This window comes from Phragmites australis, chromosome 8, assembly GCF_958298935.1.
Source record: "Phragmites australis chromosome 8, lpPhrAust1.1, whole genome shotgun sequence".
NCBI lineage: Eukaryota > Viridiplantae > Streptophyta > Magnoliopsida > Poales > Poaceae > Phragmites > Phragmites australis.
In genome coordinates this window covers 35,565,038-35,583,901 of record NC_084928.1, presented here as the reverse complement: position 1 = coordinate 35,583,901, position 18,864 = coordinate 35,565,038, and the positions used below count along the sequence as shown (strand labels likewise).

At 45.1% G+C, this 18,864-nt stretch overlaps 1 protein-coding gene and 1 long non-coding RNA gene across 3 annotated transcripts; one reads left to right on the top strand and one right to left on the bottom strand.

Annotated features, from left to right (window-relative positions):
* Positions 1–3,235: 3,235 nt before the first annotated feature.
* Positions 3,236–5,118, bottom strand: LOC133926006 (uncharacterized). The gene is made up of 3 exons (XR_009911044.1): positions 4,908–5,118; positions 3,729–4,062; positions 3,236–3,612 (listed from the first exon to the last, which is right to left on the bottom strand). It is a non-coding gene; the product is annotated as an uncharacterized LOC133926006 (long non-coding RNA).
* Positions 5,119–13,316: 8,198 nt separating this feature from the next.
* LOC133927277 (IAA-amino acid hydrolase ILR1-like 6) lies at positions 13,317–18,615 on the top strand. Of its 2 annotated transcripts, XM_062373668.1 has the most exons (4): positions 13,318–13,861; positions 15,651–15,776; positions 17,241–17,567; positions 17,662–18,615. In XM_062373668.1, exons 1-4 carry the CDS (start codon positions 13,400–13,402, stop codon positions 18,211–18,213), a joined length of 1,467 nt encoding a protein of 488 aa, XP_062229652.1. In that variant the 5' UTR covers positions 13,318–13,399; the 3' UTR covers positions 18,214–18,615. The 2 variants fall into 2 exon arrangements, with proteins under 2 accessions (XP_062229653.1, XP_062229652.1); XM_062373669.1 differs by lacking the exon at positions 15,651–15,776 and having other exon boundaries at positions 13,317–13,861.
* The last annotated feature ends 249 nt before the right edge of the window (positions 18,616–18,864 follow it).

Sequence of the window (18,864 nt, the reverse complement as noted above, 5' to 3'; positions counted from 1 at the left end):
GAGTCGCTGTTGCCGCCGGAGCTGCGCCCGCGGCCTCTGCTGCGGCCCCTGCCGCGACCACCGGAGCCAGAGCCACCACGCCCAGACTCCGAGGCCTTTTTCTTGTACCTTTCCACCCACTGCTCCTCGGTGAGAAGCAGTTTGCCGCTCGCGGTGTGCGCCGGAGCGGGCTCGACGTCGTCAGCGACTTTGAGTCGGCCGGTCACCTCCTCGATGGAAAGCTGAGAGATGTCAAGCAATGTTTCGATGGAGATCACGAGTTGCTTATACCGTGGACGGACGACGCGCAGGTACTTGGCGACGACCTTCTCGTCGGGCTCCGGATCACCCAGCGTGGCCAGGCGCTGCACCATGCCGGTGAGACGTAGTGCGAAGTCTTCGATGGGCTCGCCTTCCCGGAGCGCGATCGACTCGTACTCGGCGCGGAGGTTCTGCGCCGTGGCCTTCCGCACCCGGTCGTCGCCGATGCGAAGGGTTTTGATGGCCTCCCACGCCTCCTTCGCCGATGCCTTCGTCGCGAGCGCAGGCACCATCTCTTCGGGCACAGCGCTGCAGATGGCGTCGAGCGCGTTCCGGTCGTCGTCGAACTCGACGTCGTCGAATTCGACGGCTTCCCAGAGGCGCCTAGCCTGCATCTTGAGTTTCATCCGCAGCGACCACTCGTTGTAGTTGGTTTTGGTCAGCTGCGGCCAGTTGCCGGAGCCACCACCCTCGCGAATGATGTGCTCGATGACGACTTCCCGCGGACGGCGTGCGTCGCGAGTGCGCGAACGGCGCGACGGAGACTTGCTCGGCGCGCGCGGTGGCGACTTGTCGCCGGAGCCGTCACCCTTCTCCTTCACGGGCGGTGTGCGACCGCGGCCTGGAGACGCCATGGTGACGGCGGGCCCCTCGTACGGCTCTGATACCACTTGTCAGTCGTGGAGACGGCGAACGCCTGCGGCGGACACTCGGTGAACGCCGGCGGCGAGCTCGAACACGAGGGAGAAGAAACACAACGCGAATGTTTGGACACGGGAGTTGTGCTTCAAAATCGCGCAGCCTTTTCTGTTGTATGAGTTGCTATTTATTTGAAAACGGGAGAGATCATGCCGCTCATGGCGCGCACGACGCGAGGAGTGTGCGCGTCCATCCCCACGCACCGTGACGTCCGGCCATGGCGGCATGTCAACTAACTACCACTATTCTAGCGCGCGATCACCACAAACACGATGTCTGCGCGCATACACGAAAATGGAAACATGCTGCCTATCCTATCTATAGCACATAGGAGTGACTAACACTCAAGCATTGGCTGCCAGCAACCGGAGTCGTCTTCTTTGGCAAGGGATCAGAGGCCTCTGCCTCCTTGACACGACCGGATCCGACGACGACGGGAGCCGTCTTCTTGGGACGCGGCTGGTTCTCCTCGATCTTGGCAGGCTTGTTCTTCTTGGCGTCATGATCCGAGGGCGCGTTGTGGCTGCGGCCGTTGGAGACGTGGGACGCCGTGCACCCGGAAGGCAGAAGCTGCGACAGAGCATCCAGCTTCTCCATGGCTGCACTAGCCCTGACGATGTCGTCCTCAATGGAAGCCCTCCACCCGCGGACGACGTCGCGCGCGAGGCCGCGAACGCGCTCCGACTCGTGATCCCTTAGCGCGGCGATGGCCTTGGCGAGGTCGGCGGACGACGCCAGGATCCTCGGCACCACCTCCGCGGGCACCGCCTGCAGCGTGACGAGCGACAGGGCCATCGCGTCGTCGAGCACGAGACACAGCTCCTCCGCCTTGCCGTCGTCCGAAGCGTCGCAGAGCAACTCGACGATCTGGCCCCTGACGAGCCGGAACTGGTCGCGGGAGAGCCCAGGGCCGGCGTCCTCGATGGCGGCGTCGACGTGACCGAACACCGCGAAGAACGGCTTCCAGCGGCGGAGCGCGCTATGCCCGGCCATGGCGGCTACCTGCCTAGCGAGTGGTGGAAGGATGGAAGGGGAAGAGAGTGGCGGCGGGACTCGGGAGTGGGCGTTGGCTTATACTGCCCTGGCGACAATTCGAATCGAGAGCGGATCGGAGAGCACGCGGTTACGAGACACGTTCGGACTGAGTTCGGATTGCCCGTGCGGTTGCTTCGCTTTGGTTTTGCGCGGGGAAGAAGCAGATGTGGCGCTCAGAGTTGTAATGTGATTGACACTTACCATGTATAGCTCATGTTGTTACTATATAAGCAGTACGTGTGCAAAGGAATAGATTATGCCGTGACCAACCCAAATCTTCCATTCTTTCACCAACAAATACAAATTTTTAAAAAAAAGTATTTGTGGAGTACAAAATTTAGGGTCTTAAAGTGCTTTCCCACAAATACAAAATTCAAAATATCATAATATTTCTAGGCATTACAAATTAAGGATGCTAAGTGTTTTTCCACAAATACATAACATTGCCAAAGACTTATATCTATTTGACTTGCATGTGATGTGCACAACTGATTCAGATAGCTTATAAGATGAACTAACCTGATCTTCGAATAGTCTTGCAGGATTAGGATTCTAGAAACATGTTGTTACATGAAAGCAAGCAAAGGAAAATATCAAATTGTGACCATGAATCAGGGCAATATTGAAGAGCATTCAAATGTCCAAGCATCCAAAAATTCTGATCAGGTAGAAAATAATTTGACAGATGGGAATTTCTTAGACAACTGAAAGCAGTACATGTTGGGTATCAAACATTCAGGGCCTGTTTGGCAGAGCTTCTCCTGATTCAAATTCTCTAAAAGAATTGATTCTCTGAAGAAGTGATTCTGTGGCTGAAAGTGATTCTTAATGATTCTCTAGGATAAACTCTATGAATTAGGAGAATCAGCGTGGTCAGCTCCTCAGGAGAAGCTACTTTTTTCAGCTCCTCAGCTTCTAGTTCATTTCAGTGAATCAGGAGAAGTGATTCACTCAGGGAGCTAAAGTTAAATTCTGCCGTTTGGCAGAGCTCCTCCAGATTCAGCTCAGAAACTGAATCTGGAGCTCTGCCAAACGAGCCCTCAGTAGAACAACGACTATGTTGCAATGAAACTATAAGAAATTAAAATTTTAGTGCAACCATAGATAAAAAATGATATAGTTTGACTGCAAATCAGTAAACAAAAGCTATTTGGTCAACACATGCATTGTGATAACCTTCAAAGTCTGAATCATCCGACTCACCACTGCTAAATAGCTCTACTAAGACAGGAGGCCGTTTTCTAGCCATCTAAAGGTTAAAATCGTAATAAGTAAGGGCAAAGCACATAAGGATTAAACAAGATGAACAAGATCGTTCCAAAACTAAATATTAATCAAATCTGTGTTACAATATAAGAACTGATATATAAGAACATCTATATCAGGTCCAAAATATTACAATAACATCTCTCACAACTCACGAAAGAGTAAAAAAGAAAGAAAACTACAAAAGGCTAACTATTCATGTGACATACATCAAAATATACTACATGCACAAGTACAAAAAGGCTCATCATTATGCCCTGGAGATACAACTTTAAGAAATGCCATAAACAAAGAGTATTCAAGTGATGAGCAGGGAATTAATCCATCTTCACAGAGAGAAATATAACCCTGAATACAGTGAACTCAATAAATCTGCCCATCAACAACAACGGAATGCAAAAAAAAAAAAAAAAAAAAGACTGATGTTAGCAAATCTCACAACAAAAACTTCAATAATGAACAAATGTCACAATAAATCTGCCCATTACTTCAGTTATGAATACACGGACGATATGGCCCGGTGTGGTCAGCGCCTGCACAACTCAAGTATATGGGCTGCAAGGAGGGCACTACTCGGCTGGATACCTGTTGTGAGCACATAACGGTATGTCGATTTTCTGAACGTTTGATCATGATTCTGTGGCTCAGATTTGTTTTCTCTTTTGTGTTGATTTAGAAATGGGGTGTTTCTGAGCTGCTCAACACTCGATTTTCTACCCTTTTGATTTTAATCAGAGGGCTCGGATTTGATGAAGCTTTTCAACTTGAATTGGGCTAGAATTTGATGCTGGGCTTCGCCGCTACTGCCGAAGAACAAATAGGCTGGCAAAAAAAATCAGGTGACATAAAAACTGATGAGAAAAGGATTTAATAAAAAGAAAAACCCATACGAACAGGTAGGCTGAAGTGAAGAAAATACAGAATATAGGGTAATAAGTTCATAAGTTCTTTACACACACTTAGCAAAAATAAATTTATTGATTACAATCAAATTAGATAAAGAATACAGTAAAATTATCACTGTAAATTTAATAAAAATGTGTCGTAACTACAGAGTAACTAAACTGTAAAACGTACAAATGTTCATAATATATTAGTAACAAGTTTTTAAGTCATGCTCATAATTTGTTAATTTGTGATGTAACTATGCGAATTTGAACCTATAGCGTACACAAGGGATCACAATAAACCCTATACAAAGCTCGCAAGAGAGTCCACTTGACAGGTGGGGTCAGCAGGAGCCCACTCCAAATTTTAGCTGGGCCAAACAACTCATAAAGGCTTCAGAAAAAAAAATTAAACACTGCATACAAGTCATAGGACAGTAAAATGCAACAGAATGTAAAAAAAAAAAAAAAATCTTTGCACTACAAAAATTAGGATCCTATGTGCTTTCCCAAAAATACAGACATCAAAAGTGTCAAAATTTTTCTGTGATTCACAAAATTGAAGATCCTATGTGCTTCATAACAAATACAAAGAAGGCTTCAGATAGCAATCAACGGCAAAGCAACAGAAACATGGGCTAGCCCACACTACCAGCACACATCTCAACACACATCGCACGGTCACAAAATCTAGTGACAAAGCATCCTGAAACACGCGAGCATTGTTTAGCCTTTAAAAAAAAAAAAAAGAGGTGGAGGAGAAGAAGGAGGAGGAAGAACCTGAAGCATTGGAACCCTAGCCCTCTAGAGCTCGCCACCGACCGCATCATCACTATGCCCCTCTTTCATTTTCTGTAGTCCTCGTGCGGCCGCTGAATCTTATCGGAAAACGACTGTGCTGTAGAGCAACCCCTCTCACCGGTCGCAAATAATTAAGCGGCGGTTGACGGATGCCTTTTCTCATTTCGCCGCGTGATGAACGTGATCCTGCTTGTGGCGACGCCGGCGACAGGAACCGAAGCACCGCCGGCAGCGTCCTTTCTTTTCATCGATGGATTCACGGTCAGCTTCTCTCTGTCCTCTTTCTTTCTTTCTTTCTCCAAGATGCTTTTCGCACGTGCCAAACTCGATCTGATGAAGGTGATGCATATGTTCGATGCGGCCCGCTCGGTGTCTGTCTCGCATATATGCACCGGCATTATTCCGTTCCAGGTTTGAGAGAGAGCGGGAGAGATGCTGGCATGCATTTATACTTTTATAAAATAATTGGGTTATGATAAATCTAGACGATCTCTACTGTATATGTTACATATCAGATAATATATAATTAAAATTAGTACCACATTTCCTCCTTATTTTATAATATAGAAATTCATAATTAATTAGCTGATTAACAATCAATCTATTTCTCACACGTGTATTTAATCATCTTATATGTAAATTTCTCTTTTTTAAATTACTATATCCTAAGTTGATGACGATAAGTAGACAGCAGTGAGGCTGTGGCATGCCACCTCGGGGTTCACTAGATGAGAATGAGATTGCACAGTCTTGGTTCCGCGACGGCCGGTGCCAGACGGTGGTCGACGGCAGTGTAGGGAGCGGATCGATGTGGTGCCGCCGTAAGTTTCGCTGCGACACGAGGCGCCGGGCCGCCTGGAGCTGACGAGCGAGCTACCCCGAAGCCGCGCGCGGCGCGCTGTCGCGTAGCTAGCAGAGATGCCGTTACGCGACTGAGTGTCATCAGTTGCCAGCGCTGTTCAGTGTCCAGTTCCTGCTTCAGATCAGACCGACAGGTCACGTCTGCGTCTTGCCGCATTTTCCTCGTGCGTGGCATATCGCCCCCAGACATACAGGCTTGCACGGTTCTCCGAACTGGGTGGTTGCGTGCTGGCCCTGCACATGTGTAGCGTAAGAATGGAAATTTGAAAGGCTCAATCTACTATTTGATGGTCAGTTGCACTTTCTTTCTTCCAAAGGAAATGTAATTAATTCGGTAAAGCACGAGACTCTTTCTCCTTCACAAAAAGCAAAAAACTAGACTAGCATGCATGTTTAATTTGTTTGTACATGGTGATTCTACACGATAGGAGTAATGGAAGAATTCAGTGGCACCGGAGGGATCAATGGCCGGTTTGCTTTTGGCACATGCATACGCGTCAAACCCGAGCGAGCCAATTATTTGATGGAGAAATCGGCCGCTGGTGTTTTCGTACAGCGTGACGTGAACATGGGTGGGGTATTGTTGTAGTCAGGATAGTCCATGGCCGCTAGTGTTTTCGTCCAGCGTGGACGCGAAAGGGGTGAGGTATTGTTGTCAGGATAGTCCATGGTCTCTCTCGCTCAACAAATTTTCTATATTTTATAATGTATTTTTCGTATTTTATAATACGTTTTAGATTCAATCTTTAATATTTCGTTGATTCGATCTCCATATGCCTCAGTTGGAATCATTTAGCTTCATTGGTCTTTTCTGAATTTCGATCCAAACTCTGTTACTGGACACGAAAATGAACTAGTGTGGGCATAGGTGAGTCAAATATTGGCTTCAATCAAAACGATTGCACTCCTGCAGGATCAATGCCAAAAAATTGGCAGTATAAGCATCGGCTCCAATCCAAACGTGCCCTAAGAGCATACTGTCAGATGTCCGATATCGCAAGCCCTCCAGTTCTTCTCAGCCCCTAAACCATAAACACACCCTAGGCCGAAAATGCGGAGCAGCCAAAACCAACCGGGTAGCAGAAGAAAGATACTAGTGCATCATGCAGGAACTAAAATGTGGGCGAAAAAGATGCTGCCAAGCTGCCTGGTTGAGATCACTGTAGATCCTCTGGAGTGACTCCTTTACAAATCCTCTGTATTAAGTCAGGTTTAAAACAGAGAAATACTATGTATACAGTGAAATATGTCTTGTGCTACAGTACTCTGCCTTCGCCACGGATCGGACAGCTGAGATTTCTCATCACTGTAGATCTTCTGCAGTGACTCTTTTACTACAGAGGATTCGGCTCGGTATGGTTGCCTGACCTGAAAGTGGCTCACATAACCAAGATTATACCAGACGCAAGCTCTACACGTACAGGGGACATGCAACCTGAACCTAGCATTTTTCACAACTCGTGTGTCGTATCACCCTGTGCTAGAGCACGGTAGGAAGGGATCAGGAAACCTTTTTGCAACATCTGCTTTTTGCCGAGACTTTTGGCACGGCAAATGGAGACGTCTGATGCCAAAACCGTGCGATTTCGATAAGTATTTGTTCCGGGATAAGGACCGGGGCACGACAGATGGCTGCTCACATTATAAAAAAATATTATTTATTTTAGTTAGTTTTAGGCACGAACTAACTAAAATAATAGTGTTATTGTTCCAATTGGTTTTAACCATAAATATATTGGAATAATATATTTTTTCAATCGGTTTTTAGCTTTTTTTTGTCATCTTAGATGGGTAGAGCTTATTAACTGGCTAACGTAATATTATCTAAGTCGGATTTTACAATGCGACTAAGATCACCATGTTGAAACCGACTAGGATTATGCTTTTTAATGATAGTGTCATTTTTACCAAAGCTAAAGGTGCATGTATAGTTACTTGATAAGAAAAAGAAAATAAGTGAGAAACAAAGTTGAAATATGATTTGATTTATATGTGATGAGTGGTTGATATAGTTGTTATTTTGATTTGGTGATTTGTGGGATTACATAAGATGTACTGCTATTATGATCAACACTAACCAAAGTGTGGAGAAAAATAGAGTTATCGTGTTTGTCTCTGAGTCTAGGAAAATTGTACACACCGGATAGTTTGGTGTTTGAGATTTTGAACACACTGGATGGTCCGGCGGAATATACGCCAGAGCATTTCAAACCATAGGCAGAATATGAAGTGTACACCGAATGATCTGGCGATGAAGTGAGGTGTACACCGGACTATTTCTTATAGAGAAATTACAAAATAAATTTTGGTAAGAATGTATACGCTGGATGGTCCGAAGATAGAAAAATATACACGTCAGAGCATTTCATCCCAGAGGCAAAAATTGAAGAGTACACCGAATGATCCGATATGGAGTTAAGTGAATGCCAGAGCTTTTCTTGCAAAGAGGTTACAAACTGGCTTTGGTGAACTTGTACTCAGCAGAGGTTCCGACACTCAAAGGGATGAACACCGGATGCTTCATTGGAGCATTTCTTGCAGAGAGGTTGCAAAATGACTGATCCAGAGAAGAAGTACACGACGGATAATCCAACGTTCAGAAGCTAACAATGACAGAACGTTTGGCATTCACAATTTTCCTAAGATGCGCTTTAGCTGAGGATTTTAGATTATGGACTAATCTATAATAGAGGTGGAGATATGTATGTGCTTGTCTTTTGTTGTGCAAGTGATGCATACAACTTGGCGGTCACGGCGAGATGATCGGGACTAAGAGGGGTGCTTGATGCCGGACGATCGAGGAGGCCAGGCGGAGTCAAGGGTGATCCTAGATGTGCACATAGAGGTCAAAAAACATGAGAAGATGGATGAATATGACGTATTGAAAAAGCCAAGCGAAGAGGATGCTGGTGCAAATGACAAGGTGGCCCAAGGGTCGAGAGCAGGAGAAACTTACCGACGGTTAAGATCACAAAATGGAGTACACGTGTTAACATCGGGGTGCTTGCATAAGGTGTATTCAAGTGGCAGTGAGTCCCGCTTTGAGAAACCTGCGAGGCAGTTTCGCGGTTTGGCCTTAGAATCGTGGAAGGATGGAGTACATTAGCATCATCGTGAAGCTTACATCGAGTCGAAGCTAAGTCGTGAAGGCGCCACGGTCATCCGGTGGATGGAGCAAAAAATAGACCAAAACTTCTCGTGGTAGATAGGATGCTATTGGAAGTGAGAGTTATTTTTGAAACGAGGAAATTTAAGGGATAAACTACCTTTCTAGATTTATAAATAGAGGAAAAGCAACAATGACAGATTCTTCCTGTGTAGCTTATGAAACAGCATTAATGTTATATCACTACCGGCATATTAGTAATCGGCAGTGATGGGCCAATATATAAGTTCATTTCTGTAGTAGTGGTTAATCACGTTAGACCAAGCTTCTTGTGTGTGAACACTACACATTTTCCCGAAATTTTTTTTTTATGGTTGTATTGAATTATTATCAAAATACATCACAGTGGTTTGAAGTGATAACTATAGCACGTATGCGTTTAATTTGTCGTGTACAACACAACATCATTTTAATTAAATGAGAAAAGGCACGATTGATTAGAGGTGCAACTAATGTGAGAAGAATGCCGCAACCCACAATTTTAAAAGTGAAACAGAAAAGAAAATGGCATGCTTAATTGTTTATGTAAATTATGTTGGGAACTGAAAGGTTACGATAGTATTAAATAAATATTTCTACCGTATTCAATTAGAAAACTATATAAATAGGAGATTATGGATTGTTATCATTAGACGCACAAAGCAGCGGAAGAAGAGTTTGGAGTAGCCCAATCCAATGTCACGTGCGTCAATGTAGAGGAGGTAGTCGCTCTCGTCACGAACTAAACATCTCCTCCTCAAGGATCATGTGCTTGCTTGGAAGTAGACGATCATCCCAGTAGCAACCTCGTGTTCTCGTTACCGATTAGTACCATAGCAACAACAATAGTGCCACTACGGTATCCACAAGTCTAAGGGTGGAACGTCGTGCACCAATGTGCTAGCATAGCACGCCTAGCTAGGGTTTTATGGGATGATCGGGTGTAGGTGGTGGCTAGGGTTTCAAGGTGGTGGAATTCACATGCCCACACCACCCACGGCTCAAATTATATAGAGCTCGCTAATGGATTGTCACGTTGGAGGCATATTATGACTCTGATCCCTCTGATGTTATTTGTGTAGCTCACATACAGATCTAATCTGAATTAGTGTTACAACCCTTAAGTATGCGACCATTGGATTCATGTGTAAACTACCACAACCCGAAAACTATTTCCGAATTACAAGTCAATGGTGTTATCTAACTTGATATATTGACTATTGAACACATGTAAAGATTATATCGATTGAACCTTAATATACACATATATCAATTCCTTTATTTCACGATATCAGTCAAGGTCCAGGCATAATACGTGATATGTTTATGATAGCTCGACCATCCAATCTATCTTATTGTGGATTACTTAATTCATGATTAACTCTTTAATCATATTGGTATAATTATGCATTTTCTAATTTAACCACATCAAAAAGCCTAGAGATATCTTTCTCATTATCTAGGAGGAGCAAATTACGTCTTAATCGCTCACATTCCAAATTATGTTTCATAGCATACCTGAAGACTACATTTATAACTAATCAGTTAAATAATGAGTATACAGTGGTAGAAAATTCTATAGTTTCCTCAATCTCAAGAACCATAGAATCACATCTTTTGTTTACTATGTGCCATGGTATAAAAGGAGAACGAGCGAGGGCCTTATGATAGTAAAAATCCTCGTATATAGCGTTTACCTCGGACTTAAATTAGACTGGAATTACTAAAATCATAACTTGTAAAAGAGCCTCCTTGCTTGGTTCCCCTTTAAATACTCAATATACATAAGAAATAAAGGCAAAAGGGATAGCAAACTTTACTTCTTGCTAAATCTAAGTAAGGCATGCATAAATATGTGATGTTAGTATAAGGGCCGTCATCTAAGATTTTTTTTATGACGTGGAGGGTAGTTAATGAAGAGAGAGAGAAAGATTGTCTCTCGAGAAAGAGAGAGTCTGTAACACGCCAAACAAGAACAAATGTCATTTGTACTGTATTTATTATAGAAAAAAACTACTACTAACAGACATTAAGTTGTTTAAGTTGTCTTTTGAGGTGTCTCTAGAATATATAGATCGTGTTATATATAACAGCTGTCTCGTTAGTTGTATATGCCTTAAACAATTAATGTATATTTTCATGATTAAATTTTCAATGGTTCCACTGAATTATCAACACAACACAGCGCAATTGTTGAAGTCATAATTATGTCACTTATGCAATAATGTGTTTGTACAACACAAGGTCATCTTAATTAAATAAGAAAAGACTTGATTGATTAGATGTGCAACTAACGATGAAATCATGACACAACCCACGGTTGTTTATCTTGGAACTTTTAAAAAATGAAATAGAAAAGGAATTGACATGATTGATTAGTGTAGGTGTAAATAATGATCAAATAAGAGTGGAAAATTCCATCCGTCTCCTCAATTCCAAGATATACACTATTAAATCACCTTATTTTTTTACCATACGTAGTAGTGTGAGAGGAGTCCACTAAAAATCTAAAGAGAAGAAAAACCTTATATGGTTTATATCGGACTCAACTAAGACTGATAATACTAAAATCCTTAGTTCTTATCTTACACGATTAATTTGTAGGCAATTGCTCGGTTCCACTTTAAATAACATGTACATATGAAATAAAGGGAAAGAAAAGAATCTACAGAGACAAAATCGTTTGATTCCTCTCAACAAAACCGGTGACTCATTAATGCATGCTTCCAACGTGAGGCGTCGTGGCCTCCACACAGCACTGCTGAAAAGCTCTGGACAGATGGGGTGTGTTTGGTTGTCCGCATGAGGTTTTGTAGAACTGTATCGTATATCTTGGATGAGTGGAAGCAGACTGAGGGGATTCGTATTCTGGAAAAAAATATGTTTGGTTGGTTGGATGAGCGGATGCAGGTAGATTTTGAGTTTGTGTTTGGTAGGTTGAATCTCAGACTGCATGTGGGGATTTGTTGTCGCTAACAAGTGGGCCCCGCGTCGGCCAGGCTGCATCCCGTCGGTCAGGACGGCACCTACAGTCGATTCGGCCTGCTCCCGGCATGCAGCACGTGCGCGTATTCGCTGCACCCGCGGCTGCAGCGCGCTCCGTCGCTGCACCCATCCAAACGCGCTGCTCCCTCGTCGTATACGGCTGTGGCTGCACGCGCGGCTGCATGCACGCACGGCTGCACCCATCCGAACACGCCCTTGGTGGGTCGCCAAGCTGTGCAATGCTACCTCATCCGCTTGCCTGACTCGTCCGTTTGCACCGGTAATTGTTTGCCCGAATAAGCACCCGTTTAGGGGTGCAAATTGAGGAATAAAGTTACCTACTGATTCTCTTTAATTTAACTAATTATATTAGTATTCTAAAACTATATTTAATTTTTAAAAATTAGTATTATTAGTTGAACTAAAAAAATTCAGAGCGTCCATTCCAAGCCATGCTGCCCATGTGTCCTACTGCCAATAATTTTGTGTTGTAACTGTTCATTCATGACCAGAACCCAAGCTTTTTCTCAAATTTTGGACATTTGGTGCCAAGTCATTAGAAAATACGGTTCGAAAAAGGCTCGGCAATATCATACAACATACTGCTACCTGCTGGAATGGTGACGCTGATAGCAACATGAGACGCAATCTATCACAGGCGAGCGGACCACTAAACTAATCCAAACCACTCACTGATGCGTCACTGTTAGTGTGGGCTCCCCAGCGCAAATAATGTGAAGGTTGAGTGGTTACAATGGTTCGAGCACGAGCGAAATTGAAAAGGAGATATTTGGAATTGAAAAAGGTGAGGTGAAGAGAAGGGGGAGAAAATCAGAAAAATCTGTACTGCAGTGCAGTGGCCTGCAAGCTTAGGGGCGTTTGGCAGTGATTTTTGGGACGTTCTAACCAAAAACAAGAGAAATCCTACCAAACGGTCTGATGGGCAGACCATTTAAAACAGAAACTAGAGAAAATTTTCTTGTTTTTATACTACTGAGGAGAAACGAGTTAAAAGTAGTTTCACATAAGAATCACCTCCTCCTTTACTACGTCCCTCTACCATTTCAAAGTAATTACGTGTTTTGCTATTGGACCAAAAATCCTCACTAGATAGCCCGACTCATACATTAATATTTTGGATATCAGAATACTTGGATGATGTTTCTAATCTACTGTGACCCTATTAACACATGTTATTATTGTATTATGATTTCTTTTTTTGGCAAAAATCAGCACATACAAATAGGGATGTATATATATTTGTTAACTGTATCACTATCTTCTATTCAGGAATCATAATCTAGTTAATTAACCAAACGATTTTAAAGTGATTTTGATTTATCAAATAAACATTTTAAGAGAGAAGCCGAATCAGAAATGCTTTTTAGAGAATTCGGACCTCCGTATAGGCTATAGCGTAGGCGAGGCCCCCCGTGCTCACTGCCCACACACGCCAGCGCAAGCACTCGACGCCGTGGGCATGGAGCGCGGCCATGCACTGTCCATTCTCCTCATGCTGCCGCCGCTGCTGCTCGCGCCCGCCGGTTCGTCGACGTTCCTGGAGGAGGACGTGATTCTTGGCACGGTGGAGAAGGCGGCGGCGAGGCTGGGAAGCAAGGGCGCGAACGCGAGCACGCGGAGAGGGAGCAGCACGAGCTGCGGCGGCGCAGGAGGCGGGAGGCACTACGTGGCGTGGAAGGAGGAGATCGCGGGGCGGCCGGAGCTGGCGGCGTGGCTGCGCGGGGTGCGGCACCGGATCCACGAGCGGCCGGAGCTGGCGTACGAGGAGGTGGAGACGAGCCGCCTGATCCGCGACGAGCTGGACGCCATGGGGGTCCGGTTCCGCCACCCGCTCGCGCGCACGGGCGTCGTCGCCACCGTCGGCACGGGGCGCCCGCCGGTCGTCGCGCTCCGCGCTGACATGGACGCGCTGCCCATCCAGGTACGCGTGTACATGGACGTTCATGTTCATACGCTACGCACGTGCGCCATGCTGCCTCCGCCCACAGTTATTATCAATATCATGCCGCTGTCTTAGATTTGTTGGTGCTTGATTAGCTTCTCTTTTTTTTCAAAAAAAAAACTTGCTTGCTTCAAATTCCTTTTGGAATTTTGAGGAGCACAAACAAATGCATAGTATAAGCCTATTTGAAGCGTGGGGAATTTTTTTTCGTGATTAAAATGTTTCCTGCTAAATTGCTGCATAATTATTGTCACGTTCATGCGTTGCAAACCGACCCTTGAAGACTATCTCTCTCAAACAACCTGGTTACTTTTTTTTCGCCCTTTACTCTTCAACTATTTTGATTTAGAAAAGTCTGTTGGGTTGATCTATGCCTCTAGGGTGTATTTGCGTTTGCTTTTGCTTTGTTTCTTTGTGTTTCTTTGTTGGTTCTTTGTGTATGGGTGAAGCTAGAGCTCCAAACACTTGAGTACACACTTTAATATATCTAGATCTAAATAGATATATATTTAAAACTATATTGTGTATAAAAGATAAAATTAAATGACTGATAACCACTCCCTCTGATTACAAATATAGTTCGTTTTAGCCTTATCAACTTTTCTCTAAATATAAGTCATTCTCAAACTTCTATACACTTTTTTTTTCTTTTGCTTCCTTCCTACCTTTGTTTAATAAATACTACTACTCTCACAAATAAATACGTTATCTTTTTCTAATATAGAATAAATAAAGGACAACAATATCATTTAATCTACCTTCTTAATCTTTACGTATAAGTCTAAAACGACCTAGATTTGTAATTGGATGGGGTAAGTTTTTATTTATTTTTTTATGATGCCAATGCACTCGGGCTACCTGGACGACACTCCTGTGCACACGGATGTTTCCTTTCCTGAGAGAAATGTGACATCCAACCTTTCCGATCGAATACGTGACCTGTCATGCTTATCATACTGCCACTTGGTGACTGGTCCAGTGGTCCTTGCAACAGAGTTTCTGAAATGTTATCAGTGCCATTACGATCTGGAGCGCTAGCAGCAGGCTGTCGTCCTGTCGAGTTCTTCAGATCCTGACGCGTAGCTCTTGTCACCGAATCTCGAGAGATGATGCCGCCGGTCAGCCGAATCCGATCGATCGAAGGATGGAAAGCCATGCTGTTGCCCTTTCACTTTCTTTGATGAAGATTGGTGAAGTTATAAAAGAGAGTGAATTATAATATTTAGAATTATTTTGATTTTAAAAGTAATATAAGATAAATTTATATTAAATTTTATTTAGATGCTTTAGATTCTAGTGTGTCTATTCTACCGATCAAAACGTTTGCATCTTATCTAACAAAATAGATTACAAAAAATATAAATATGGAAACGTAAATAAAGTAAAGAGAGTAAACTTGTCACAAGGATTTTTTCTATAGTATCGATAATATAAATACCACCCCTATTAACTCTATTATTATTAATCATTAAAATTACAATTATTACCTAATATGATTATTTTCTAGAAACCAGGAAAAAGTTTCTCGTTTCATACCCGGAATGGCATCACTCGCTGGTAAACTCAGGACCAAAAGTTGATCCTCCTGAGTGCCCAGAACGGGCAGTTTTTTGTTTACGGCTAAAAGCCGAACAAACCCAACCTTTTTTTCACGTTCGCTTTGGCTTTTGTCTGTTCATGCATGCATATGCTTTGGCAGGACACAAACACAACCTGACAACGCGTTCCTGTTTCTTTGTCCTTGTTCGTGGCCGGCGCCGTTCATCAGGAGGCCGTGGAGTGGGAGCACAAGAGCCGGAGCCCCGGGAAGATGCACGCGTGTGGGCACGATGCGCATGTGGCGATGCTCCTCGGCGCGGCCAGGATACTCAAGTCTCGCGAGCACCACCTCAAGGTACGCACGGCACAACGCCGCCCTTTCAGCTCACACTCCTTTCTGAATCCTTCCTTCTACTCCTACCTTGCAGCAACGCCCCTCTCGTAGGTGCAATAGTTCTCGTCTGTGTGGACGCTGCTCTTGCCGTGCAAAGGACCGTGTGACCCCGTTTGGATACACTATGGCACATTAAAGATCACTGTATAGCTGAGAAAATAACTGTGATCGTTAAATTTTAATTGTTGATTTTTATAATAATTTTTTAGCTTTTAAGCACATTAAAAATCAGAAAAATTTATCTCAGTCTATTTCTCAACTTCCAGTTTATTTCAACCTAGTCACTTCCTCAACCAACTTAAAAAACAACGAAAACCAAGATCAAAAACAAGTTCTCAGAAGGTTTCTGGATTTTTTTTTAAAAAAAAAACAGGAAAAAACAAATCTAAACTGGGCGTATGTCCGCTGCACTGCAACTGCCGTACTGATGTCATCTGAACATTTTTTTAAAAACGTAAATGTGATCTGAATTTAGGCCGCTAGATTTGCTTTTGGGAAAAGTGCTGAGCTGAATGATAGTTTAAGACGAGTGTAAAAGTGCAAATATGACGTGTGGTACATATTTATACGGGGTGATCGATTGGTGTTGTCGTGGCATCATGCTAATGTCAGCATCAAGTCATTTGGGACAGCTTTAGGAAAGGTAACATTTAGCACTGATTCTCTTTCTTCACTTGCATCTGACGAGTTGCCACGATTGGTGCAGTAACTAATTATCCTAACAAGCACATACAGAGTTGCACATTTGCACCAAGAAAAGTTTATTCCTACGCACTCCAGTTTTTCAATGCAACGTGATGTTGGTACTTGGTACGACACCCTTTGAATTTGGTTCACTAATTTGGAGTATCAGATACCTCCTGATTAAATTCTTGGCGTTATTTACTGCAACCTCTGGGCACATCCTCTGGCACGGTTTTATGCTTTAGCTAGCAATGAGTCAATGACATGAACTCAGCTCACGACTAGTTAGACTTTGTGGTATTAAAATTTCCCAATAATAATATTATTTGCTTAGCTATGGCACCGAGGGCAATATAATTTTTCTTTTGAAAGCCAACAAGGGGCAATGTAACTGAATTCAGCAGAAGTTGATACCTTGGTCCGTGTAGTCATGTCGGTGTGAAAAATGGCGTCGCGAAGGGGTTCTTTCTTCTTCCTACTCTTTTTTTTCCTTCTATTCTTATTTTTCTTACTCTTTCATGCCAAAAAATTAGGGGTGAATCCGGAGACATGAGCCCCTCCGCACCATAACCAGATGATCCAAAATGATTACTGCTTAACCTCCCAAATTAATGTCTTTGAAAAACTGGCAGAAAACAATTTTGACCAGTCCTACTAGAACTTCTCTTGTCATTATGAGAAACTAGTACAAACAATGCAGCTTGAGGCTTGAGCTCACTGACATCTCATACATGCATGCAGGGCACAGTGAAGCTGCTGTTCCAGCCAGCCGAGGAGTCCGGTTGCGGCGCCAAGCGGATGATCGAGGACGGCGCGCTGGAGGGCGTGGAGGCCATCTTCGCCGTCCACGTCTCCCACCAGCACCCGACGTCGGTCATCGGGTCGAGGACCGGGCCCCTGCTCGCCGGCTGCGGCTTCTTCAAGGCCGTGATACGCGGCGAGACGGAGGAACAACTGCACGGCGCGAAGACGCGGCGGCGTTCCGCCGATCCCATCCTGGCAGCCTCCTCCACCATCATCAACCTGCAGAGCATCGTCTCCCGCGAGGCAGATCCTCTGGACTCGCAGGCACGTGCTGCCATCGCCTCGGTCTCTTGGCATATGTTGCGAAAGATTCAGCCTTTACTGTGTCGTGAGCTTAAGTGCATTGACGTCTGTGCAGGTGGTGTCGGTCGCAGTCGTGAACGGGAGCGACAGCGGGTACCTCGGGGGCGCGCCGGAGGAACCGCTGGTGCTGGGCGGCACGTTCCGTGCGTTCTCCAACGCGAGCTTTTACCACCTGCGGCGGCGGATCGAGGAGGTGATCACGGCGCAGTCGCGGGTGCACGGCTGCGAGGCGTCCGTGGACTTCTTCGAGAACCAGAGCTTCTACCCGCCGACGGTGAACGACGCGCGCATGTACGGGCACGTGAAGAAGGTCGCGTCCGAGCTCCTCGGGGCCGGGGGATACCGCGACGTGCCGCCGATGATGGGCGCCGAGGACTTCTCCTTCTACTCGCAGGCGGTGCCCGCGGGGTTCTACTACATCGGCGTGCGGAACGAGACGCTGGGGTCCGTGCACACGGGCCACTCGCCCTACTTCATGATCGACGAGGACGTGCTCCCCACCGGCGCCGCCTTCCACGCCGCCGTCGCCGAGAGGTTCCTCGCGGAGCACGCCTCCCTGATGGCCTCCCCTTCCTCCTCCTCGGACCTGATCCAACAGGAGCTGTGATCGAGACGACTCGCTTCATGATCCACCAGCGCGAGGTCGCGTCGCGGGCGCGGACGGGTCTCGCTTCGGCTGGTTGTTTTGGGGGGCGCGGGCGGGCACGGTGGAAACTGATGGATTTTGGCCGATCGCTCCGTCGTTTGTGCGGGATCCTGTTAGCTTTTTGTGGCCGTCGGGCTCGTGATCTGCAGCCGTGGCGTGCCGGCGGCGGTTTGGGTCTTGCCGTGTTTCTCATCCGTCAGCAAGGAACCATGACGGACGAACGGACGGTTGGCGCGTTTGTATTACACCCGGGAAAATGTAGCATGCTGCTGATGTAATGGGCGGTTCTGTTTTGGCTCCGGAAGGAAAATGTTCACTAGTCTACGTGGAGACATGTCTTATTAAGATGTTTATTTATATTGAGATTTGTATTAGAGGAGTAGATGAAAAAATTATAAAATGCTCTCTCTTTTGCTGCTATGCATGTTGGATGCACAGCATGGAATTGGGCCTCGTTGATAGATTGGATAGAGAACCGAGAACGTAGTGGGCCTAGCCTAATTGCGTAGTAGCACGTACAAATCAGCAGCCCATCGCGACCGTGCCGAAGGCACGGTGGTAAGACTCGAGCTCTGAGCTGAACCCACCCGGGTTTCAAGTCGGGTGACACGC

Excerpts from the sequence above, each read along its gene's own strand:
- LOC133927277 (XM_062373668.1), top strand. The coding sequence starts at position 13,400 with ATGGAGCGCGGCCATGCACTGTCCATTCTCCTCATGCTGCCGCCGCTG. Across the intron at positions 15,777-17,240 it reads CTCGCGAGCACCACCTCAAG|GGCACAGTGAAGCTGCTGTT; the intron begins GTACGCACGGCA and ends ACATGCATGCAG. Across the intron at positions 17,568-17,661 it reads CAGATCCTCTGGACTCGCAG|GTGGTGTCGGTCGCAGTCGT; the intron begins GCACGTGCTGCC and ends ACGTCTGTGCAG.